The following is a 26714-nucleotide window of genomic DNA, read 5'->3' on the forward strand; positions in this document are numbered from 1 at the left end:
CTTGGAATCCATTCCGTAACCCTTAATGACCATCGGTTATCTTCCCTCCTCATTACGTGTCCTGCCCATGCCCATTTCTTTTTCTTGATTTCAACTAAGATATCATTAACTCGCGTTTGTTCCCTCACCCAATCTGCTCTTTTCTTATCCCTTAACGTTAAACCAATCATTCTTCTTTCCATAGCTCGTTGCGTCGTCCTCAATTTAAGTAGAACCCTTTTCGTAAGCCTCCAGGTTTCTGCCCCGTATGTGAGTATTGGTAAGACACAGCTGTTATAAACTTTTCTCTTGAGGGATAATGGCAACCTGCTGTTCATGATCTGAGAATGCCTGCCAAAGGCACCCCAGCCCATTCTTATTCTTCTGATTATTTCAGTCTCATGATCCGGATCCACAGTCACTACCTGTCCTAAGTAGATGTATTCCCTTACCACTTCCAGTGCCTCACTACCTATTGTAAACTGTTGTTCCCTTCCGAGAGTGTTAAACACTACTTTAGTTTTCTGCAGATTAATTTTTAGACCCACCCTTCGGCTTTGCCTCTCCAGGTCAGTGAGCATGCATTGCAGTTGGTCCCCTGAGGTACTAAGCAAGGCAATATTATCAGCGAATCGCAAGTTACTAAGGTATTCTCCATTAACTCTTATGCCCAATTCTTCCCAATCCAGGTCTCTGAATATCTCCTGTAAACACGCTGTGAATAGCATCGGAGAGATCGTATCTCCCTGCCTGATGCCTTTCTTTATTGCGATTTTGTTGCTTTCTTTATGGAAGACTACGGTGGCTGTGGAGCCGCTATAGATATCTTTCAGTATTTTTAAATACGGCTTGTCTACACCCTGATTCCGTAATGCCTCCATGACTGCTGAAGTTTCGACAGAATCAAACGCCTTCTCGTAATCAATGAATGCTATATATAAGAGTTGATTATATTCTGCACATTTCTCTATCACCTGATTGATAGTGTGAATATGGTCTATTGTTAAGTAACCTTTACAGAATCCTGCCTGGTCCTTTGTTTCACAGAAGGCTAAGGTGTTCCTGATTCTATTTGTGATTGCCTTAGTAAATAGTTTGTAGGCAACTGACAGTAAGCTGATCGGTCTATAATTTTTCAAGTCTTTGGCGTCCCCTTTCTTATGGATTAGGATTATGTGAGCGTTCTTCCAAGATTCCAAGTGGCAGTATTCCGTATAAAGTCCAAGTGCGATAACAACGTAAGCTGTAGGTGTGAGCGAAAGCTTGCACGGATGAGCTGACAAAGTACGGTGGCTTGATGCGGTGGTGTCTTCTCGTGCTCACGTGCGTGCCGTCTTCTCACGCGCAAGGGGGCGAGCGGGGAAATGAGTGCACGCTAGGAGGGGAGGGAGGGGGCATGTTTGTGCATACCTCCTCTTCTACGCCAGCTATGGCGGCTGAACGCAGCCACACACATCCTGTCTTGGAGGTAGTCTGCGGTGGTTTCAAAGGCTAGCCTGCCGGATATAGCTGATGGCCTCATGTGCACTGTGTTCTCGTGTGCCTGGTTCGCATTAAAGCTAAAAGCAGCACGACAGGAAATTCGCTCAATGCTGCTGCTGCTGCTCTTCATCATGCCAGCATTCTGACAGCGAGTGTCCGCAGTCATCTAGTGTGATGTGTTCGTGTTTTCATGTGCATGCATGACAACATGTTTGTTAATTTAGTTAGGTAGTGAATGTTTATGCAGATGATAAAACGACCAAGCTTACTTTGTATACCTTTCTAATAATTTGCTGTTGAAATCGATGCAGCGTTTGTCGAGCAAAACTGTGACTTCATTTTTTTAGATTAGGTAGAAACAAACGCTAAGAATCATGTTTGCTCCCGCACAGCCAGCAATATGTTCGATTTGTTTCAAATATTCATTCATATCCAACAGAATATTTGAAAATCTTTAGAGTGCTTATGCGGCAGTTGCTGTGGCGAGCACCGGCGTCGGCATAACCGAGCAAACGAGCACACCTAAAGATGAAAATGAACACGGTGCTCAGCGGGGGATGAAAGAAGCGAGGAGGAACTCTGAGGAGGAGGGTTCAGTGAATCCATGAGGTGGAAAGTGGAGGAGGAGGGAATGGTGAAAGGGTGAGAAGAAAGCGTAGTGTGGCGACAATGTGGTGCCAGAGTAGCACGCATCGTCTGGGAGGTCTGTGGGCGGCGGCTGCTGTGAATCACACCCACACATCACCCACACGCTGCTTCTTGGATTTCTAAATTAGCGTGGCATTTGCGCAACACTTCACTCCGTTTGCAACATGTTGCACGCGACAGATGTCCGCACGAGCCAATATGCATATCTCAAAATGAAAACACGTATAGAGCTGCGCTCAAATTTTGCATTAGGGAGTATCATAACCGTTGGTGAACTTTGAATACCTAGTATCAAATACAACTATTGAAAATGCAATATACCTGAATCCTGAATACCTGAATCAAAAAGAAATATTGGAAATGCAGTATTTGATAATATAAATTTTCAAATATTCGCACACCCCTAGCTAAGAGGCAATTGTTAGCAAATCGCTAGCGCCCCTGAAGGAGCGCTCTTTACGTTGTGTGCCAGCAAGCTTTCATGGATATTGGGACATATGTAGGCAGTAGCCAGGTGGTTCTGAGCATATAAAAGACATTTGTTAGATGTAGCTGTGTGCTTGCCTGTGTGGACAGTAAGCACTTGCAACATAACCTTCAGAATAAGCTCAGTCTTTTCTACTATGCCTGGACCAGTACCTAAGGATAAAGACAACACCGTGTGAAGGTACAAGATCTAGTACTGTATTATGAACTGGTACTGTGAAAGTAATTGATAGGCTAATAGTAATAAGTTTTAAAGTTTGCTTCTTCTTCAAGCATTGGGGTGTATGATATGAGTGGTGTATGCATTTCCACACCATAAACTCGGACCACAGTTTCAGTGCAAAGTGTGGTGACTAAAAGTATTGCACATGTGTGCAGGTTCCCAACCCGAGTGCAGCCAACGACGAGGGAATCACGGCACTGCACAATGCCATCTGCGCAGGCCACCTGGACATTGTCAAGTTCCTGGTCGAGTTTGGCTGTGACGTCAATGCACAGGACAGCGACGGCTGGTGGGTCTTCTTTTAATGTGAACCTTTCGTTGGGGAGTTGGACAGGCTGTGTGCTGTGCTTGGCAGTTAAACAGGGAGAGGGTGACTGTGGAGAAGCAGTTTTAGGCTGTCATCATCAGCTGCTGCAAAGGAAGGAATGCCTGTGCTTGGTATGCAGCGTAATGAACATGCCCAGTCTTGCACAATTCACTGTTTTAGCTCGTCATAAGGGCACTACCATCTACAAAATACCGGATTACCGGATTCGTGGATGGCAGTGATGGCACTGGTAATGACATCTTGTGACACTTTGTTGAACCACGACACGTTAGAGGTGTTTTTGATACATAGGTGTTCTCATCAACGGAAAGCGGACAGGCTGTGTGTTAATGACTATGTTACTGCCAACTTTTCACAGCAGCAGCTAAGTAGAATATAGTTGGTCATTGCAATAATAACTCTTGTGTCCTCTTCGGTTAGACTCTTCACCACAACATGGTGCCACCAGAGTGGCTAGTTGACGTCTACGTAATGCAAAGCGTTGCAGCACGAGACTCCAACGCACGCCAAGTGGGTGAGGTCTGAGGGGCCCAAGACTCGCATTGTTGCTTTGCTATTGTGCAGCGTTTTAAGACGGCGACAGGAAGCCAAAACAAGATGGAGCTGGTGGGCAACGCCAAAATACGATGCTGCCAGAGTGAAACACGACACTGTCTTCGCTCAGCCTGCAGCAGCGACCGGCAGCACATTTGGGTTATCGCCTATTACAATCAGCAGTGTGCTTCCAACGGCACTCCGCCACACACATTGTTTGACAGATAGCTGAAGATGCATATCGCAATAAGGTTGGTGGCAATAGCCGTGAGTGCAACGTGCAACCACCCACAGGAATATTTGTTGGTATCTCGAGAGAAAACAGAGTGCATGCCGGCATTTTAACGGAATATGGGTGGACGAGTGCTGCAAACGCTGCTGTGGATGGGGATTACTGTTCTCATTTGTGCATGCATCGCGACTTTTCTTGTTCGTATGGGATCCAGCTGCTGGAGCCGAAAACTGTATCATGCTATCGCAGTTCGGCATTGTGCGGAACGTTGGTGCAGAAAGATTTTGCTTTCTGGAAATGTATTAATCGGTGAGAAGCGTAACTGTATTAGGTCATTTTTTCTATTCTCAATCACAAACTCGGGCACCAGGAAACCATACGAAGCGGATCTTATCAACGAGGTTTTACTGTAGTTGCAACACCCCTTCAAAAGGCCAATAAATGCATGGATTTGAAATATTGCTTTAATTAAGCAAAGATTTCTTAAAATGGGCTGTAACAAACCAGTTTCTATTCAAATGAAGATTTACTGACCTGTGACAAGTTGATCAAGCCGTAATCTAGCCATGTGCAGTGCTGCTAATAACTCATCTAATGCAACAGTTTAGTACTCCCATGAGGTTTCCACCACCTGGCAACATACCAAAGTGTCCTTGCTGCTCAGACAGCAGCCATGGCCTCCGAGATCTAGTGGTGCACTGAGTGCGGTGCGTATCGCGGAGACCGCGCAATAGATGATGCATTCTGTATTCTACTGCCACCGACGTCTGTGCTCTGTGTACGCAGCGTGTTGCATTTAAGACCCATAAGAGGCTTTAGCTGTGTCTTCTTACTGTCATGCTGAAATAAAGTTAACAGCAAAGCACTTGGTTTACGGTATATACTGCACGGTGTCATGATGTCTTAAAAAAAATTTAATTCACAAGCAGGATTACTGGAACAGGATGTAGCAGTGTAGCGACAATGTCCGTAAAATTGTGCAGTCCGAAAGAATTAATGCATGCCTTTTAATGCCCCCAAGGGCTCAAATCGCCACAGGCACGCCCGAAATAGCTCCGACGGCCTGCAAGTACACTTGGGTGTATCGGTGCTGATATCGTGACAGGAGACGGTGGGTGCACCCGTGTATAATAAAGAAATACATACCGTGTCCAGAGACAGTTGCCCCTTTCTAGTCTTGGTATGCTCGCAATACATTGCTTAGGCGTCACCTCGTAGCACTGTTGTATTGAGGCAAGGCTTACTTTTGGAAACCGGCATGATGCAATGCGTCGTTGCTTCTGTGCATCAAAGCCATCGGCTAGGATTACAAAGGTGGAATCGGCACCATTGCTGACAGCAGCGAATTCTTTCAATGAAAAAACACGGCACCAAACAGCAGGAAGCTTGGTAGTGAATGTCGAAGCAGCTAGGCCTAGCATTACCACAGTGGTAGCTACCGCTGCTTGCAGAGGCATGTTAGGGTGCCAGTTCGGCGCTGTGAAATAATTGAAATTGCAATGGTGGTGGCTTCAATTAATGGCATCTCAAACCTGCAGTCATGGCAAGAAGTCTGAAAAATTGGACAGCCAAGGGTTTTGCATCCGAAATTTCAGACATTTCATTGGCTCTATGGGGTACTGTGGCAGTGTCGCGAAGGTGTTAAAATTATCAGGCATGTCTGAAAAATAGGGTGACCAAAAAAGAAGTTGTTCACTGTATTCACCGTAAGCGAAATTGCACCCTGTACAACTTTCAACAGCTTCTACAGTTAAACCTTGATACAGTCAAACCCGGCTATATCGAACTCGCAAAAAAACGCCTATCAGTTCGATATAGAGCATAATTCGATATAAGCCTGCTAAATAATTGGATGTCATAAAAGCACATACCATTTATAAAATCACTTTATTAACGAAACTAGCTTAGTTTGGCATAAATTAGTCCTGCATTTTCTTCTGCTTGGGCAATTTCGCTGCCTGCGACGCACGCACTTCCCCACATTGTCTAAGGAGTCGGAGCAGCTGAGGCCGCAACCTTCCGCATTCGCGCAGAAGCGCCGGACTAATGCGAGTGCACCAATCACTTCGGAGGATGTGGGCAAAGGACCGTAGTTGCTTTCCTCAATGTGCCTACTTTCATTTGTGCTCGGTATGATGTCGGCGATGTAGTCTTCGTTTCCGGGCTCTACCGTGGTCGCGACACCATCATCTGCACTCACAAACTCGTCCACCGTTGATTCGAATATCCCGAAAATTTTGACAGCTCGCTCCAAACTTCAGCAACACCGGCAACGGCTTCGTCGCATTCATCAGAATTTACAGTCCTCACCGAGCACGCGGAAACCGGCACGTATGAAGAACCCCTCGTACACGGCCGTGCGTACGCGTCGGGCGCCATGGGCACTGGGTTGCGAGTCTGGCCACTTTAGCCCTAATCGTGCCGAGAGTGCTCCTCGGAATCTTGCACGCTGCGGGGACATCCAACTTCTCATTGCGTTCGACGAGATTTATGATTTCGAGCTTCACGACGAAAGGCGAATTCTGCCGCTTCATCACGGCAACACTGTGGGAGAAGGCCCACAAGGCGCAAACACGATAAACCAGAGAAGCAGCCAGACAACTCGCACTTTCGCCATCTTGCATGAAGAGAGCACAGGAGCCTCTGATTGGCTGTCTGAGCAAGCGCTGTAGGCGGGCCAGGATCATTTCTTGCTGGGGAGTGTCGCTAGATAGTGATCTAAAGAAAGGAAGGACGCTTGATTCTGCAGCCCGTGAGGGAGCACGGCGAAGCGTCGTCAGGGGAGAGGGGGTGGCAAGTGAAAGATGATAGAGAAAGAGGGAGGATGTGGCCTAATAGACTCCACTATGCGCGAGAGGGGGAGTGTCGACGGCTCGCCTGAACAGCCCGAGGCAGCGCGGTCACGGTAGAGAGAGCGGTTGGATGGAGCCGCGCCGCCGTGTTTCCCCGCTACCGCGAGGGAAAGCCAACTTCTGGGAGCACTTTTCCGCCGCTTGACGTTCGATATATCGGGAGTCACTGCAATATTTGTTCGATGTAAGCGTAATTTTTGCTATATATACTCGTTGTAACTATACCGTGACCAGAAATTGTTCGATATATAGAATAATTCGATGTAAACGGGTTCGATATAGTCGGGTTCGACTGTATAACGCTTATTAACATAATGAAATTCTTCATATAACAAAGTGTTTAACTTTTCATAACTTCTTGTCCATAACACACCATGTACAGTACAACATATTTACTCGCATAATGATCACACTTTCTTTATTTTAAAAAATTGACGCAAATTCAGGTGTGCGATCATCACGCGGGTTAAATTTCCCACGAAAAGAAACATTTTCTTTTTTCATCCCACATTTGCTGCGGGATGACAAGCAGGCGGCTGCCGCTGTCAGTGCGGGACACCAAAACAAAAATTTCGGGTGGCAGAGCAAGCCGAACGCGATTATTTTTCTTCTAATGAGTACATTACACGCATTGAAACAGTTTCTTCCGTATCAGTAATGAATGATATGGGCTTCCACAGGGGTGGGTGAATATCTTAGCTGTGTTACAAGCCTCAGCATATGAATAGGGTACACTTCTAACGTATCAGTGTAAACGTGGCCACTATCGTTGCCGCTCGCGTTTGTTGCGTGCCCACAAGTGCAGACGAGAAGAATCTAAAGGCGTCCTTTATGTTGTTGTTGACCAAAGCCATTATGAAGCCTACAAATAATGAAACTGAGGCAAGTTTGGTTGTAGCTTTTTTTTTTTTCATAGAAGGGCGGAAAGTGATGAAAGGAATGAAATGGGGCATCTGCTTAAGAATGTTGGGTGCATGCAGACCACTTGGTATGTCTTCGAGTCGTTCGCGTAGCATTCGGCAGATGGTAAACGTGATCATCATTAGCTAGACTTGGCACACGACATATCGCTGCTACAAGTTCAGGGTGTGATCATTACACGGGAAAGAAAAAAAAATTAATTTTGACGCCAAAATTCAGAGGTGCGATCATTACGTGAGTGCGATCATTATGCGGGTAAATACAGTATGTCCAAATGAACCACATGTCGAAGTATCGAGGCTATCAAGAAAACAATAAACAAATGCACGCTACATCTACACACTTTTATTTACTTAATTAATCAGCAAATTCTTTTTCTACTTTGCACAAGAGCAGCGCAGAAGCTGCAATTCCCATCTCGTGACTGATTAGAGCTCGAAGCAGCAAAGGCCTTGCGACTTCCTTCACAGCACGGCCACTGTGGTGGCTTAGTGGCTATGGTGTTGCACTGCTAAGTACAGTCGAACCCGGCTATATCGAACTCGCAAAAAAACGCCTATCAGTTCGATATAGAGCATAATTCAATATAAGCCTGCTAAATAATTGGATGCCATAAAAGCACATAGCATTTATGAAATCACTTTATTGATGAAACTAGCTTCGTTTCGCACGAAATAGACCTGCATTTTCTTCTGCTTGGGCAATTTCGCTGCGTGCGAGGCACGCACTTCCCCACGTTGTCTAAGGAGTCGGAGCAGCTGAGGCCGCAACATTCCGCATTCGCGCAGAAGCACCGGACTAGTGCGAGCGCACCAATCACTTCGGAGGATGTGGGCCAAAGACGGTCGTTGCTTTCTTCGTTGTGCCCATTTTCACTTGTGCTCGGCACGATGTCGGCAATGTAGTCTTCGTTTCCGGGCTCTCCCGTACTCGCGACACCATCATTTGCGCTCACAAACTCGTCCACCGTTGATTCGTCAACAGCTTTCGGAAATTCTGACAGCTCGCTCCAAACTTCGGCAACGACAACGGCTTCGTCGCATTAATCAGAATTTACAGTCATCACCGAGCACGCGGAAGTCGGTACGGCTGAAGCTATTTTGGATGAACCACTCGTACACGGCCGTGCGTACACGTCGGGCGCCACGGGCACTACGGGCACCGGGCCGCGAGTTAGGCCGCTTAGCCCTAATTTCCCCCTTCAAGATCGTGCCGAGAGTGCACCTCGGAATCTTGTACGTTGCGGGGACATCCGACTTGTCACCGCGTTCGACCCGGTTTATGATTTCGAGCTTCACGACGAAAGGTGAATTCTGCCGCTTCATCACGGCAACACTGCGGGAGAAGGCGCACACAATGAATCAGATAAGCAGCGAGACAACTCATACTTTCGCCGTCTTGCACGACGAGGGCACAAGAGCCTCTGATTGGCTGTCTGAGCAAGCGCTGCGGGCGGGCGGGCCAGGATCATTTTTTGTAGGGGGTTGTCGGCGGCTCCGAGGTAGCGCGGTCACGTAGGAAGAGCGGTTGGATGGAGCCGCGCCGCCGGGTTTTCCCTTCACCGCGAGGGAAAGCCAACTTCCGGGGGCACTTTCCGCCGCTTGACGTTCGATATATCGGGAGTCGCTATTAGTTTTGTTCGATGTATGCGTAATTTTTGCTATATATACTCATTGTAACTATACCGTGTCCAGAAATTGTTCGATATATGGAATAATTCGATGTAAACGGGTTCGATATAGTCGGGTTCGACTGTACTAGGTCATGGGATTAAATCCTGGCTGCGGCAGCCGCATTTCAATGGGGGTGAAATGCAAAAACTCCCGTGTCCTGTGCATCGGGGGCACGTTAACGATCCCCTGGTCATTGAAATTAATATGGAGTCCCCCACTATGGCGCGCCTCATAATGAAATCGTGGTTCTGGCACGTAAAACCCAGGAAAGAAATGAAAACTACCGGGTGCACATCCCAATTATTTTATCGCCGTTTAGCTGATCACCGACAGATCGTCTTTTCCTCGCATGTAGCCGGCGCTCTTCATCCTCAACAGCTTCCACAGTATTTGTAACATTGTGCACGCAGCCATTGCTCTGAGTCAAAACAAAACTACTGTTGCCACAACTGCTGTGGATAAAACCATGGCCACTATTGACACTGTCACAGGTGCTGACCATGCATCTGAAGGCACACAGCCAACGCGCGCACAGAGTCAGAAAGAAACTACTGTTTGCTGCAACCGGTGCAGACAAAAGCGTGGCCTCTATCGACGCGATTATGGGTAACGACCACACAGTTGTAAAGCCACATGATGAATTCGATGTTATGCCCAGTGCTAAATGCAAGAATAAGACTATAAAAGTACAAATAGCATTCCTGTCGTTTCTGTACGATTACCGCTGACGACCATGACACCATGCAGTCTCTGCCGCTTCATTTCATTTGGATGCTAGCACCACTTTTGCTCATTTGCTTCACAAATTTTCGACACTCCGCGCTCACCGAGCTCTGAGGGTTGTCTGACTTAACTGGTGCGCGGCCAAATGTGTCCGAATTAATGAGAGTTTGATTACAGTAAATAATGCATACGACCTGCCGCAACCAGAGAACGAGTCCAAATGATCCTATTTCCTGAATTAATGAGAGTAGAATTGACAAGGTTCACTGTATTCTGTACATCATTATAACAATGTGTTTATACATGATTTTAACGTTATGAAATTTCACAGCCACTGCTTAGGGATGCCGAAGCTATAGATAGAAACTGCCGTGGATACAGATGGTCATATGTAGTTAGAATTACGTGCAGCTTCTTGCACACGCACCTCTCAAATCGCCTGGGGCACGTAGCATAGAGCGACAGCCAATGGGCAGCAAGGTCATGTTCTGTATAAAGTTCAAGTGCAATAACATCCTATTGTGCCTTGCACCTCGTATGTTGCGAGCGTACGGGTGAGCGGAGAAGGATGGTGGCTTGGTGTGCACCGTCTTCCTTCTGGAGCAAGGGGGGTGGAGGGCAAGTTATCGCACCTCTCTTGCCTCTAGCACAGCCAGGGCTATGCATGGCTGTCAGCACCACAGCTGAAGACATACACGGCCTGTGCGCCTTATCTGGAGGTAATCTACAGTGGGTGCAATAGCTGGGTGAGCAGAGACGACCACTGCTTTATGTGCTCTGTTTGCTCATTTAGTGCTCAAGGTCGCGTAATCTCAGGTTTTGGAGGTGCTTCAAAGCGAGAGGCAGACGAAGTGTTCAATCTGCCCTGCCTGCTCTCTTCATTATACCGTCATCCCTCTGTGGGGTAACACTATTAGCCGAGGTGGCGGAGTAGACATGAAGGCTTCCCAGGCTTCGCTTTGTACCGCCGGTGGAAAGATGTTAAGCTTGTGCGAATGTCAATCTTTTGCTACAAAGCGATGTTGAAGCGAATCGTAATTGTGTTGAATTTCGAAGTGAATAGCTTGTTCAAATAGTTGTGGGATTTGCATAAAACCTTAATATAAGAGCCAGATGTTGAGAAACTTAAGGAAGTTGGTTCAGTTCTTGTTAAAAAGGAAGAGAGTTCATCTCTAGCCTCAGTTTATTTTCAAAGTGCCATCATTTCAGGTACTTTTGTGCAAAAATGCAAGTTCAGCATTTCTTGCCACACCAAGCTGCATGGAAAATTTGTTTACACAGTCTACCGTATTTACACGATTGTAAGTCGACCCCTTTTTTTAAATTTGGAAGTCTGAAGTTGGGGGGTCGACTTACAATCGAAACCGAAACATGGCCCCGCCAAAAAAAAAGCGATACCAACGGGAGCTACAACGTAGTTAGAATTTTATGTTTGCTCTATGGCCCTACCCGTATCTTTTCGCTATCCCGCGTGTTTGTTCGCTTTTCGGAAGGGTTTTTCAACATTTTTGAGAGTTTTACAGTGCATGCAACACTCATCGGGGGGTGTCGATAGTTGATGGAAGCGCTGCTGTTCCCATTTGCGGCGGCACCCTCAGAACGGCGGCGCTTGCGGGGAGTATCGGTAGTTCATGGAAGAGCAGACACCGCTCGCTGGTTTCTCTTTCTCTGTTTGAAGGCATTGGTATTGGCATGGTATTGGTTTGACGCGTTCCACTTGACTGCCGGCTACGTGCTACTTCTAAGCTTCCCCAGTCGTCATGAGTGCTCCAGGCCCACTAATCGTTCGGCACTCGTTCACAGCAGCGTTCAAGAGGGCTGCCATCCTTTACGCCGAAGAAACAAATCACTGCACAGCGGGCCGCAATTTCGATGTTTCTAAACGGATGGTGCGAGAGTGGCGACTGCAGCGAAGCGAAATTTTCACCTGTGACGCCAAGTGAGAAATTTCCCACGTGCCAAAGTCTGGACGCTTTCCGGAGCTGTAGGCTAAGCTTGCGGCGTACGTCGCTGAAATCCGTGATCGGTCCCTGCCAGTGAAGTGCGACGTGGTCATGAAACAAGCCCGGACCTTCGCCTTAATGTTAAGGTTCTGCTCCGCTGTGAGTACGAGTGGCTGGCGGCAGAAGACTGCGAAATTACGCCAACCGGACCTGTCAAAAGAGCCTCCCTGACGGCTGCGTGTAGTTGGGTGCATTTGGCGTGGGCTGCTGTTCTGCAAGATGTCCTGGTGCGGTCGTTTGCCAAATTTGAAATTTCGCTGGACCACGACGCGCTGTGGGACCGCAGCAACGATGACGATGGCAGCACTAGTGAAGACGAGTAGACCAGTGACCATGTCAGCTACTAATAAATTTTCGTTACCGAATGCGCCCTCGGGTATGCTCTCTTACTTTTTTTTTTTTTCGGTCACGCGATATGGGGGGGTCGACTTACATTCGAGTCGACTTACAATCGTGTAAATACGGTACTTAAGATGTGGTTAAGGTCGCGGGAGCATTTCGCAGTCACCCCTCATGCATTGTCGTGATGCTGAGAAGCGTGACCTTGACTGCACAATGTCAGTGGTTTACGCTGTGTTGCGCGAATTCCACTTGATGCTTTCCATTTTCATGTGAACATAACCTGTTTCATTCCGCAAGTGCACAGATGATTTCTTTTTTATGTAACAGTAAGATTGGGATGTGAGAGTAAGATGTGGATTTCACGGCGCTGCCACAAATCTACATATAAGGCAAGGTTCTCCACCATCAGCGTCAATGAACAGATAGGGAACAGTACAGCTGACTGAAGATATGACATGGACGTTTCGTGCATCCGGGGATGGACACTGTTTTTGCAAAGATTCGTGCATTGTGTGCATTTATTTCCGCAGGTTATACATGCAAGCTTTTTATTTTCTTTCCGGGGTGTTGTAATTAGGAATGTGGCTTATATGCTGCAGAGTAGATGTATTCATTCGTTTTGAATACTTCGAATACTCGCTTCGAGCGGCCGAAACGGATGTCAAATAGCACAACATTCGATTGAATATTTAAAAATTTTGAGAAATCGTGCAAGCTTAAATAATATCGTCGACACGTCATAAAACTGTATCTTTGGTCGCTGACTCAAGTTCAACAAAACGAAATTGCCCGATAATTCAGATAATCTTACGGCCCGTTCCGTGTGAGAAAATCACATTGGTGACTGTACTTATTATAAGCATGCAAGGTTGAATTTCAATGTAACGAAGCAAAGTGTTGATTTTACCGACTTCACTTTATTGAGGTCTAACTGTATTGCCACTCCTGCTAGGGCCTGCAATATTTTCTGAATAAATATATAAAATAAGGGCGATTGTTTCTATCCACACAGGACGCCGCTGCACTGTGCGGCTTCGTGCAACAACCTGGCCATGGTGCGCTTCCTGGTGGAGCATGGTGCATGCGTGTTTGCAGCCACGCTGAGCGACCACGAGACAGCTGCTGACAAGTGCGAGGAAGACGAAGAAGGATTTGACAGCTGCTCTGAGTACCTCTACGGTGAGTACACGCCAGTCCTTTGATCTCACTTTATTGCGAAATTATCATGCAGGTTTGGTGTAAGGTATCATAAATGCTCACTGGGAAGGTACAGCATCTGGAAGCATGATTTTTTTAGAATGCAGCTCTTAGGCACCTGTTCCTGCGTTGAGCGTCGACGTGCCTTGTCTTTCCTCGGCGTAACAGAGCGATCGCGAAGCACAGCAGGGTATGAAAGATGGCGATATCAAAAAGAATTCGACGAGGAAAGCGGAGGAAGCCATTTTGAAGCACCACCAGGTGACACTCACATCTGCGCATTCGCTGTAGCGCCAGCCGTCCAGGGGAAAAAAAAAAGAACCAGAAAGCTCGCTTTCGCGCATAGCATTCACTGCAAGCATTTCCTGGTAAAGATTATGGTTGCATAAGCTGCAGTTGCCGGGAAGTGGCAACTGTGTGGCCGGTCTATATATAGTGTCACATGTTGCTGATCTGCCAGTCGGTGTGGTGATCGGTGTGATGCCTCAATATATTGTGAAATGAAAACGCATAAGAGCTGCGCTCAAATTTCGCATTAGGGAGTATCATAATCATCTATGATTTTTTTTTTTTTCATTTGTCACGCTTTAGTCTGAATTTTATGTGTAGAAGAGATATAGTAGAACCCCACTGATACATATTTCAAGGGACCATGGGAAAAAGATTTAACAGCTGAGAAAACTTAACAAACAGTGAGGAAGGGTACAAATTGCCTCAGCAATGTCAGAAACAACTCTGAATGGTTGGCAGTACAGTTATTAGACATCCTCGTGCTTGTACTGTGAACAGGAATGGCGCATGCATGCCTGTATAATTAGAGGACATGTAGTAGTGTTCCGCGACAGTAGCTTTTTCACTTTTGATATGCTTCACTGCTTAACAGTTTTATTGCTGCGAAGCTGACTAAAGAGAACCACATATCATGCAATGCAAAGAAGACCCGTGAAGGCCCCAAAATAACTGTAGCCCTGTGCTCTGTGGATTTGGCCCGGTGTGTGTGGTTCTCAGTAGGTTTTCTCCTGACACACTTTTTCGGGTGCTTCGCCAGCTGATCTGTGCAGCATCTGGCTTGTGCAACTTTGGCACTCATTGCAAACTTCGGTCACTCGTTGCAACTTATGTCCCTGTGCATGCCTGTGCATATTTCCACCATTTTGTTCCAACTCTATGCGGTAAAGCCACTCATTGGGCGCACAGGAGCCAAACCTGGAACAGCATTGAAGAGTGCAATGAGACGACTGCCGCCGTGCTCGGGGTGGCACGACAGCATCTCTTGTGAATGTTGTTGCAATGAAAGCGTAGCAAAGGAGTGTGCGCTTAACACGCAGCTTTTTGAATATCTCACATGTTGTTGGATGCTCGAATAAGTATTTTAACTGTCCACAAGAAACAAATTTTTTTGTTTTTCGACACGACCGTGCCTCTGTGACCAAGCATTGTGTGCTGCTTGACGTGAGTGTTTGTTGATATCATGGTGCCTCTTCAGTGTGCTCACAACTTGCCGTATTTACACGATTGTAAGTCGACCCCTTTTTTAATATTTGAAAGTCTGAAGTTGGGGGGTCGACTTACAATCGAAATCAAAACATGGCCCCGCCAAAATAAGCGATACAAGCAAGAACTACAACGTAGTTACAATTTTATGTTTGCTCTATGGCCCTACCCGTATCTAGCGCCGCTGTTCCCATTTGCGGCGGCACCCTCACAACGGCGGCGCTTGCGGGTTTCTCTTTCTCTGTTTAAAGGCTAGACGCGTTCCACTTGACTGCCGGCTACGTGCTACATCTATCCTTCCCCACTCGTCATGAGTGCTGCAGGCCCACTAATCGTTCGGCACTCGTTCACAGCAGCGTTCAAGGGGGCTGCCATCCTTTACGCCGAAGAAACAAATCACTGCGCAGCGGGCCGCAATTTCAATGTTTCTAAACGGGTGGTGCAAGAGTGGCGACTGCAGTGAAGCGAAATTTTCACCCTGTGACGGCAAGTGACAAATTTCCCACGCGCCGAAGTCTGGACGCTTTCCGGAGCTGTAAGCTTGCGGCGTACGTCGCTGAAATGCGTGATCGGTCCCTGCCATTGAAGTGCGACGTGATCATGAAACAAGCCCGGACCTTCGCCTTAATTTTAAGGTTCTGCTCTGCCGTGAGTACAACGAGTAGCTGGCGGCAGAAAACTGCGAAATTACGCCAACTGGACCTGTCAAAAGAGCCTCCGTGATGGCTGCGTGTGGTTGGGTGCATTTGGCTTGGGCTGCTGTTCTGCAAGATGTCCTGGTGCGGTCGTTTGCCAAATTTGAAATTTCGCTGGACCACGACGCGCTGTGGGACCGCAGCAACGATGACGATGGCAGCACTAGTGAAGACGAGTAGTCGAGTGACCTTGTCAGCTACTAATAAATTTTCGTTATCGAATGCGCCCTCGGGTATGCTCTCTTTTTTTTTTTTTTTTTTTCGTTCAAGCGATATGGGGGGGTCGACTTACATTCGAGTCGACTTACAATCGTGTAAATACGGTGCTTAACTGCATTACAGTCCTAACGAAACTGAACAGAAGCCAATCATGCCCGAAAATTTGTAGCGTGCACTTCATTTGCAATGAGACATCGATGAACCCTGTGTCTTTGTCATTTGTGCCAGAAATTTTCTAGCAGGCCCACCGCAAGGTGAATGCTGCAGCTAGAGACAGAAAGTTGGACAATCTACGCACACGCCATTTAAGTTTGTGGTGCATGCCAAAAGAAATTTCTATCTCGCTTCTAACAGCCTATGGTATCATTGTAACATTGCTTAGTGCTTAAAAGGACGTCTTGTGGGCGAGTTGGTCACAATTCATCTTGGGTACTAGGCGCGAAAACACACACGACACAAGGATGGAGACGGGAGGCGCTCTGTCCCGTCTCCTTCCTTGTGTCGTGTGTGTTTTCGCGCCTAGTACCCAAGATGAATTGCTTAGTGCACTTTTAGAGAGAAAAAGCACTGTCAAAGTTAAATGCTCTGGCCATATGCGATATTGGCAATTTACTGAGCCTGTGTAAGTTTTTTCATGCATGTCATGTCATTCATCATGTCATGGACTTGTGTCATTCACATCATGACATGAATGACATGCCATGTATGCTGTCATTCATGTTATGTATGACAGGTCATGCATTGATGTCACATACGTCTGCATGCATGTCAGTCATTATTGGTATGTCATGTTGTCATTAATGGCATTACATGTCATTCATGTCATGTCACGTGTGTTACGAAACTGGCAGGTTGTGATTTTGATGGCATTGAAGGTAACAAAAAGACAGCATCGTGTCTACGAAAATGGCTTCCCTGTAGTGGAGCAGAGCATTTGACGTCATTTTAGACTACGTGAAGACGCTCATCGAGTAGCAACGAAAGAAAAAAGTGGGCGTAACTCTTCTCCATTTGGAAGCATATACTGGGACACTAGTTGCAATGCATTGGTCACTTGTTGCAACGCTCTGGTCACCTGTTGGAATGTTTTGGTTGTTGCAACATACCAGTCATTTATTTGAACGTGTGAGAGCAAATTTGCCTCTGCAGCACTAAATTTATGTGACTGCCACATTCAAATGCAACATAACATGCGGAAGCATTACAGAATGGCACTATATCAAATGGGAACTTCCATAATCCATGGGAGTCAATGGGATCTAGGTCAGGACCGAGAAAACGCAACAGCAAGGAACGTATCAGCGGGGTTCCACTGTATATCCAGACAGCTGTACCTGGATTGAAGCAACAGTCTTGGGGTTACAAGCATAGCATTCCAGCCACTACACATTTACTGCTTTGTTCAAGCAGACAGACAATAACTGTTCAATCTCAATTTAAGGCATTTGGTAGGGCCAAAGATCAATTTCATTAAACTGTGCACTTCGTTCAATTTAAAATACTTGGAACACTCATGTTGATATATAACTTAATATTTACTCAAGAGCAAAAAAAAGGTCAGGTTTTTGCCTAGCAGTGGGTGTATGCACCTGTATATGGTGAACCCGTTCAGGGGCATCTTCTGGTAAAGCCAACATGGAACTGCCAATGCTAAGACCCTTCAGTGGGCGGTTGCATAGTCCAACGAAAATGGGCCACCTCAAACTGGCATGGTAATATATTTACTATAGTTGTATGTAAATAAATTTTAAGCTATGTTGAACACAAGTTTATTATGACCAGTTTTATGACCCATACTTTTCCCCAAAACTTAGGGAAATTAAGCAGGACGTTGTGCTGACTTTTGCTTTGAGGTTTCAAATGCCTTAGGCTCTGTGAACATGTGATACTCGAGACGCGGATCTTTGTGGTTGACCCTTTCCATGTTAGCGTTCTCGTCTAGAAAAACCGCCAAAATTTCCTGAATTTTTGTCTGGTTCATTATTGATAGTCAAATCTCGATATAACGAATCACGTAGGACTGCCGAAAATCGTTTGCTATTTTGAAACATTGTTGTAATGAAAACTTGTGGTTATAAGCCGGTGGTCAAACCTAGGAATGATAATTACATACCTAGGCAGTAGACCCGTGTGCAGGCAAGCACACTCTCAAATAAAAATGTTTCACTCGCTTCAAAGCTGCTTTATTTGAAGAAGTCAGTGATTTTCTTCTGGTGTGTGCAGCACGCACAACCGTTTAGGGATGTGTCTACATCTTCCACTATGTCATTGCACCGAATCATGAAAGTGTAGACTTTGTTTGTGTGCGCTAAAACATCCATGTCCAACACGATCTCATATTCTGTGTTTGGTGACCCACAGTTGCCTTTCTTTGGGTCGTCATCATCACTGGAAATATCGCAAACACAGTTAACAACCTCCTCGGTTGTCAGATCTGCCACTGTTAGTGCTGCGCGGTCGCTCTCCACATAGTCATTGAAGAGATGGCGGGCAGCAGTTCCGCAACATTGGTCCACAGGTCTCCAGGGCTGTTGTCAGTCACCTCCAGGTCATCTTCAAGCTGCACAGGCGCTTTGACAAGCCCTGCTTTTTGCCAGCAGTTGCTAATGGTGGACACCTTCAAGTTCCACTAAGCTCCTGTGAACATTTCCACTGCCTGACGAACATTGATTGCAGTCAGCTGCACGAGGCGATTACGAAATTCTGCCTTCAAACTCTCTATAATGCCCTTGTCCAGGGGTTGCAGCAAGGGTGTGTTGTTTGGCGGCAGAAACTCCAAGCGAACGTGCGTCAGGCGAACATTCACAGTGTGAGCAGAGCAATTGTCGACAACCAATACAATTCTTCGGTCATCCCTCCTCATTTGGTTGTCGAGTTCGACGAGCCACTCGGAAAAGAGTTTCCCTGGTCATCCAGGTTTGTTGGCTTGTTGGTGCAATAGTCGTAGGGTACCGACATGACGCTTTTTATGCAGCGAGGCTTCTCATACTTGTCAATGACGAGTAGTTTAATGTTCTTCATGCCTGTTGCATTGCAGCAGAGCAGGACTGTCACGCGAAGATGCGACTTCTTTCCTCCTTTGCACTGCTGCCCTTTGAAGTGCATCGTCCAGTCTGGCAGAAGCTGATAAAAACATGTGGTCTCATCCACGTTGAAAATATCTTCAGTTTACGATTCAGTCACCTCTAAATACTATCATTGCACAAGGAATCCGCGCCTTCTCTGTCGGCAGCCTTTTCCTCGCTCGAGACTACCTGCCAAGTTATTCTGTTCCTTTGGCGGAAACGAGAAAGCCAATCCGCACTGCCGTCGAAACCACTTATTCCAAGTGCATCCACAAATTCGGGGGCTTTTTCTTAGAGCATTGGGCCAGATACGGAAACGTTTTACAGTCTGGCATCTTTGAACCACGTGAGAACAGCTTGGTCCCCATTTTGAAAGTTCCCCAGTCACAGCTGTTTCCTGAAAGGAGCGAGTTGCAACTCTCGGGGAAGCTTGACAATGTTGTCTCGGTCTTTCATCAAAATGGTCGCGACAGTTGATGGGGCAATGCCACGCTGTCTGCTCACATCAGTTTGCTTTTTCCCTGCGTCGATTCCCTGTGATACATTCCAATTTGTCCTGCAGCGAAAACTGCTCTTGTAAAGTCTTCTTGGCGCTGTCGCTAGCTACATTCATTGTTAGATCTCGTGCAAACTTCACCACAGCTTTGTGGTGAAGCTGTTGGCACTCGACATGGTGATGATAATACTATTGCACTCATAATTTCTGTTTCACGCGAGAGTTTCGGCGCTGTTACTTTTAGCCGAATTTGTAATGCAGTCGAATCTCACTGCAACGAAACTCACAGGACGTGTGAAAAGTTTCGTTGAAGTGAAAATTTTGTTGTGGAAAAATTTGCCCCAAAACACTGTCAAATTTGACTACACACTCACAAGCATAATTTATTTCTGAAAAAAGTTGGTTTCCTTTTGTTTTGGTGAAATCTGACCCAAAACAGTGTCAGATTTGACTACACACTCAAAAACGTCATTCATTTCTGAAAAGGTCGGTCATCTTTGTTTGCCTTCATCCTTTGGTAGTCATCGCCGTGGTGCAATGCTCGCACTCGGTCAGCAGCGGCATTGCGACGTCATTGTGGGCGCCAATAAAATTACGAACGACGTCAAAGGTGTCCATTATATCCAGTGCACGAGGCAGGGCCGATGCATCTTGTCCGTCACTTTCATCATCTGACAATGCGTCATTATGGCGAACCTCTTCAATGATAGACTCGTTGTTCAACTCTTCATGAACAATTACATCCGTGTCAACAGCAATGTACTCATCTATGCTGAAGTCTGTTGGTACATTTCCAATGTCTCAAAGGGCTGCCCATGCTTTTGTAGAGCGTGTCTCCACTCCGAAATGGTCGTCTTCTTCGTCCGTTGTAGAGTTGGGCATCACTTCAGCCTCAGGCTTAAAGCCGGCGAGCGCAAAGCAATTTTCAATTATGCTGCACCGGATTGCCATCCACGCCGCAGCAATCATTTGTAAGGCCATGAATAAGTCCACTTTGGTCTCCCGCCCGGTGTCAACATTCAGCAACAGTCGCTGAATCAACCGCTGCCGATATGCACTTTTCACACTGTGAATGATGCTTTGGTCTAATGGCTGAATCAAAGCAGTGCAGTTTGGGGGAAGAAGCAAACTTCCACATTTTCCAACTCAGCGTCCTCAACATTATGCACTGAGCAATTGTCAATAAGCAAGCACACCTTGCGGTTTTGGACCTTCATATCGCGGTGGAAAGCTATCATCCAATCAGTGTCTGAAGCAGCAGATTCGCCACACAACACTTTCGCAACGATTTCGTGTCGGGCCTTGAAGTGGGTCAGCCAACCTGTGCTTGCCTTAAAATTGTCGATGCCGGGCATGCAAGCATAGTGCAATGCCTTCTACTGCGGCACGCTTCTGCTAATTGGCATTTTCTTGGCACCCATGTTGAGCAACCATGTAAACAGCGCCTTCTCAAAATCCTTATGTGCAGCTTGAATCAACTTCTTCCATTTGGCGGACGTCCCTGCGGAAAGAGCACTGGTGATCGCTTCAAAATTGTCGACAGCGTGCTGTTGGAGATGCCGAGCTCTGCTACAACGTTTCCTTTCTTTCTGCCACTTGAAGACTCGCTGATGATTCGCGCCTTCACCTCCAAAAAAACTTCCGCTTTGTCGCCATGCTGGCCGAGCGCACAAGCACAAATGAAAATCTGCGTCGCCGTGTTGCGCCAACGATCGCGTGACATGGGTGGATATGGATTGGCTGTGGCTCCCGCTTGGCAAAGTGGGCCTGCACCTTGTCACAAGGCGGCTAACCATATCGTCATCACCACCAAACAATGGCACCCCTCCATGAGTTGGTTTATCGGCGACGGTGCAGTGGGCGCACGTTTTTGGTGAACCTAAGCGGCGTGGGTGTACGAAAAGTTGCAGACGATCGGGGTTATGTTTACTTTATCGCATAACAAATCTTAAAGCTCAGCTCTACTGAGCTGAAATTTCGTTGAAGCGAAAACAAGCCCGGAAAATTGTTCGTTGTCACGAGAACTTTTTTACATTGACTTCTATGGCTAGCTGACAGGGAATCGTAAATATTTCGTTGAAGTGGCATTCGTTGTAGCGAGGTTCGACTGTACTGATGTTCCTTTGTTATAAAGAGGAAAATAAATTATGTTCATTATTCTGAAATATGTGCTGTATTGAAATTCGTAGTTCTGAAATATTTTTATATTGAAAATGTAGCCAGTCTGGCGGGGATTTCTAAAATATTTGTAAATTTGAAAAATTCGTTAATGTGGGGTTCATAGTAACGACATTTGACTGTATATCAGGTTTTCATTTGTTATTTTCGGTTGTCATTTACTATTGATTAACTTTTAATGATATTGAGTTGCCTTAGGCAAGGCCATTGAAGCAGTCTATGCGATTTCCTGAATTTCCTGAAACAGAAGTCAAGCATGCTTTTGTTATCCTTTAAGCAACACCTTATTGCTGGCATGGCTGGGAAATAAAATTGCAGTAGTGCCAGCAGCTAAGCATACTTGTCAATCTGCATCCTTACGACAAAGGCCACCAGAAGCTCTAAATCTCTCACAATCGTGAGTACTAAGTTGAACCTGTGAACAAGCGCACTTGAGCTTTCCAGGTCAAATTTTTTGCTTGAAATGAAGAAACATCCAACTACAGCATGATTTTGGCATTGAAAAAGGTGGCCATCAACATTGCAGCTGCGCCACTCTGCGGTGCCATCTTTAAAGCTCAAGGGAGCCAGACTTTCGCATTGGTTTCTCCATCTTTGCCCTCAAGAAAATCAGTTTCCTGGGGAATCTGGCACCATTTAAAACACTGCATTCGCACCAAAATATAAAATTGCTCATGTTAGAAAAAAATTGCATATGCAGGCAAGAACACGATAGGAAAATGGACAATGACGTTTAAACGAAGTGACTGCCACTGTGGGTTTCAGTAGTTGAAAAGAAATCCCTGGCACAGAAAGGATTAATGTGAGGTGAAGTTGAGTGGAATGAAATATGGCGTTACCTTAGTCAATGCCAATCTGCACAACAATTGTGTGTAGAAGAATCAGAAGCACTTCTGTAGATCAATGCTTCCTTAAAATTGAGGTTTCACTATATCCCAAATCGCTTGTAGTTTCAGTGGCACCAATTGTTTTACTAGATTTTTCCAGTGTTTGGTTAGGTTAGGTTAGGTAAAAACTCCTAGCTGCTGGTATTTCTCCACTTTACATGCTTTGAGAGATGGCACATTTAGTTTTCATGCTACGCTATGCCAGTCAACCTTACCACAGTTGTCACGTTTTGCGAAAGACTGCCTCACAAAGTTTGATTCACCGAATGTTTTGTTTTTCCATTTTCAACGCAGCCACTAACATGACCATCATTCCTGGTTCCTGTGATTTGCATACCAGACTGGTATCACTCTGACAGTGCCTACATGAGGAATGATGTTACATGAAATGTTAAAATTTTAAATTTACATAAATTGAATATACTTTTTCTTGTTATCACATCTTTCGTTGTGTACACTAAACACATCTCTGTACTTTCTTTAGGGCGTGTGTAAATGCTTGCCTTGAGTATAGAATGGACATAGTCCACTTCAGGTTTAGAAGATTGTTTGATTTTATGCATACAACTTACTTAGCTCCTTGGTTTACATTTTAGAGTGCAGCGTTTAATGGCTCGTTCCTGTTGCTAGCAGCGTAACCGAGCGAACGAGCAACACAGTGAGAGATGAAAGACATGAGCCACGAATGGCGGAGACCAATGGGAGCGGCCCCTTGAGTGACATGCACGCAGGAAACTGGTTTCATGCAGAGCCGCCCGACCGCTCAATGCATAGTCACATCTGGTCTCAGCTGGACCGCTCGTTTCGGGCTATCGTCTGCTCGCATCAGCTCTCGCTCTTGCTTGTTTGTTTTGCTGGGTTTGGTCTTGTTCGTGCTTGTTTTGATTGTCATGGCTTGCAATTGTTTTGTAATCTGATTGTATGCATGACGCAAATTGTGTAGTACTTTCTGGAAGCCAACCTGCACCAGCGATTACACTGGAACCTTCGATAAGTCATGTATAAAAGCCAATGCACTTGACCTCCAGATCAGATTTTCGACCATTGCCAACTCTGCTACATGTCTGTGTCAAATGCTTTGCCTCAATATATCGCCAAATGAAAACACATATATAGCTGCACTCAAATTTCGCATTAGGGAGTATTGAAATAGTCGGTGAATATTTATTGTACACTTAACATTGATTTGCTTGCCTTTCCCCTTTAATATAAAAGAAAGAAAGGTAGTGTCAAATTCTATAGAGGGTCCAGGGACACCTTGAATTTCTATAGAGCACCTTGCCTAACTAGTACAGTCACGAGCAAAACTTTAGAGGCCAAGGATTCTGTGAAAAAATATAAATTCTTTTCCTCCGCAGCCTATCACTCGGACTATAACCAAATTGCACAGCTTATGCGCAGCTATTCAAGCACAGTTGTGCTAGAAGAAACTAAAATTTTCGCTGATGCGGTGGTCTCTAGCATTTTGCTCGTGACTGCAGCTGTGCAACTGTTGTATGCATTGTATTGATAATTCACCTCTTGCATCTGTTGCTCAGGTGTTCAGGAGAAACTTGGTGTGATCAACGGAGGTGTGGCGTACGCTGTGTTTGACTACGAGGCCCGGCAGCCAGATGAGCTGAGCTTTGCACAGGGTGACATGGTGCAGATCCTCCGACACGGAGGAGCAGAAGGTGATGCGGAGCAGCCATGCGGATGGTGGTGGGCACGGCTCCGTGATGGCCGCGAGGGATACCTACCGCGTAACCTGCTCGGGGTGTGTGTTTGATGTACTTGTAGTGCAAACCATTTTGTTGTGGGTTTATTGCATTGCTGTATGGTCATGCACACTTAAATGGGACCCCGCAATAACCTTTGATGCCCGTATTTAGTATGAATGCCTTATTTAGAAAGCCTTGCAGAAGGCCAGTGCATTTACGTGCATCTTTGGCACTGGCCGTGCGTGGCAAGAACACTTCTCTGCATAAATGCGTGGCCCTAAGTAAGGTGCGGGGCATGATAAGCTGCAGCCTTTGCGAAAGGAGGGGAGCCTACGTGTTATGAGCCAATACCATACTTACTCATTGAAGACCTGCCCTCATGTAGTACCTGCGCTGAGGCTCCGCTTCCAAGGTCAAAAAGAAAAAGTTTCACCTAACATTTAATCTGAAGTGCATGACGTTTGGTATCAGTTGATACTTTTGCTAAAAGCTTTAGACATAACAGTCCCAACAGCGCATACAGCACCAAAGAGAACTGTCTTTGAGAGTGCGTCATTGAGGTTGTAAGCTCAGGTGACGACTAGAGCGACATTGAGAATGGGAGCAGTGAAGAATGAAGCCGAACATGATCAGTGGTGCTGAATCTTGAATAAATGCGAGTGCAATGTTTGCATTATTCTGTGCCTCATTTGCGATATCTGCAGTTTTAGTAGGTAGTCATATGCCTCATTCATGTAGGAGCTACACACTGCCAAGGTTCCAAAATAAAGAAAGCAGGTCTTACATGAGTAAATATGGTATTTCACCTGCAACCTTTTTCAATTCAGCTCGTGTCCTACACAAGGGGATCAGTGGTCGTTGGCTAAAGTTCTCTCTGTATTCTTGTTAGTAGTTACCTTAGTTCACGTGGTGAACGCTAGTCAAGTGACCCATATATTTCACTGCACTGCATGGACCTAGTGAGACGAAGTAAAAGATTGCATTTTTTTTAATACCTTCACATTAAAACCGTCAAAGCGAAAAAGGCACTATGTGCATGAAGTGTGTGTGTGTGTGTGTGCGTTTGTGTGTGTGTGCGCGCGTGCGTGTGCGTGTCCATATATATATGTATAGCACAACCAATGGTGGTCTGCTCTAGACTACCGTCAGTTGTGCTTCGCTTCTCGAAGAGGCAAGGCGTGTGTTGACTGAGCTCCTTACCAACACTTTGCAATGCGATGAATGCGGTTTAAGTTATGGATCCGGGACCTCAAAGAGGTGAAACATAATACTAATGCATTTCTCCCACATTTACTGCTAAATCGCCACTGAATATTTCCCGCATGTAATTTTGGGGCAGTTCACCAAAGCTTACATTTGTCAAGTTCTTAAGCCTCATGTTCCCATTTCTCTTTATTCCATACAGCTCTACCCAAGGGTGCAACCGTGCCGACCAAACCTGGAGGAGTGAGCAACTTGCCATTCATTTCCACGATGAAAAGTATTCTGCCTTGAATGACAAAGTGCCTTGGTCGCACTTTGTTGTGGACACAGTGTTGAGACCCACTGAAGCAGTAGAGTGTGCATTGTAGCCACTCGTAGACCAGTATACAGGGACCAGTATGCAAGCGCAATAAAGTGTGGGCACAAATCGATCTGCGCATCGCATTGTGTGTTTCCAACAAGTGTAAACAAAGTGTATGCTCACTACAACGGACCCTCAAAACAATGGAAAATAAAATCTACATTTAATGCAATATACGTGACATTCAGCGCCTGAGTTACCGAAGGACTACACCAGTGATAAACCCTCTCTGTCAACAACATGAAACATAACTCGTAGTCAGATTTGGCACGAATATAGGCTTGTTATATCCAACATTTGTTATAAGTGTGCATTCGCTAAATGCTGGGATATGAGCAGGAAATATTTTACATTTACTTCATTATATCCAAAATTAGTTATATCTGTGTTCATTTTATCGAGGTTTCTTTAAGTTGACTATCCGGTTCAATAACTTTAACTAGTCACCCACAGTGATGGCTCAGTGGCTGTTGTGTGTTGCTGAGCACAAGGTCGCGGGTTCAATTCTTGATCACCGAGGCCACATTTTGATGGCGAAAATGAAAAGTCCATTTGCACTTAGACTGGCTGAATGAATGAATGAATGAACCTTTATTTGAAGCAGTGACTTGTCAGTCGAAGTGGGAGGGTCCTTTATTCCAGAAACCCTCTGGCTTGGATCGCCCTCCGGGCCCGGGCGATGAGTTCGTGCTGGTCGACCAGGTCCAGCTTGGAGATTGCAGCCTCCCACGTTTCAGCGAGGAGGTTTGGGTCTGCGTCTGCTGCTACTAGTTGTGTTGCTGTGATACTTGCT

At 45.9% G+C, this 26714-nt stretch overlaps 1 protein-coding gene across 1 annotated transcript in view; it reads left to right on the top strand.

The window, feature by feature from the left end:
- The window catches only part of ASPP (Ankyrin-repeat, SH3-domain, and Proline-rich-region containing Protein), a 70693-nt gene extending 44702 nt beyond the window's left edge, over positions 1-25991 (top strand). The window contains exons 10-13 of the mRNA XM_050191543.3: positions 2974-3107; positions 13439-13605; positions 24196-24413; positions 25763-25991. Of these exons, the coding sequence (XP_050047500.1) occupies positions 2974-3107; positions 13439-13605; positions 24196-24413; positions 25763-25807 (564 nt within the window). The 3' untranslated portion in view covers positions 25808-25991. The remainder of the gene's footprint in view (positions 1-2973; positions 3108-13438; positions 13606-24195; positions 24414-25762) is intronic.
- The last annotated feature ends 723 nt before the right edge of the window (positions 25992-26714 follow it).

Source organism: Dermacentor andersoni, chromosome 10 (genome assembly GCF_023375885.2).
Source record: "Dermacentor andersoni chromosome 10, qqDerAnde1_hic_scaffold, whole genome shotgun sequence".
Lineage (NCBI taxonomy): Eukaryota > Metazoa > Arthropoda > Arachnida > Ixodida > Ixodidae > Dermacentor > Dermacentor andersoni.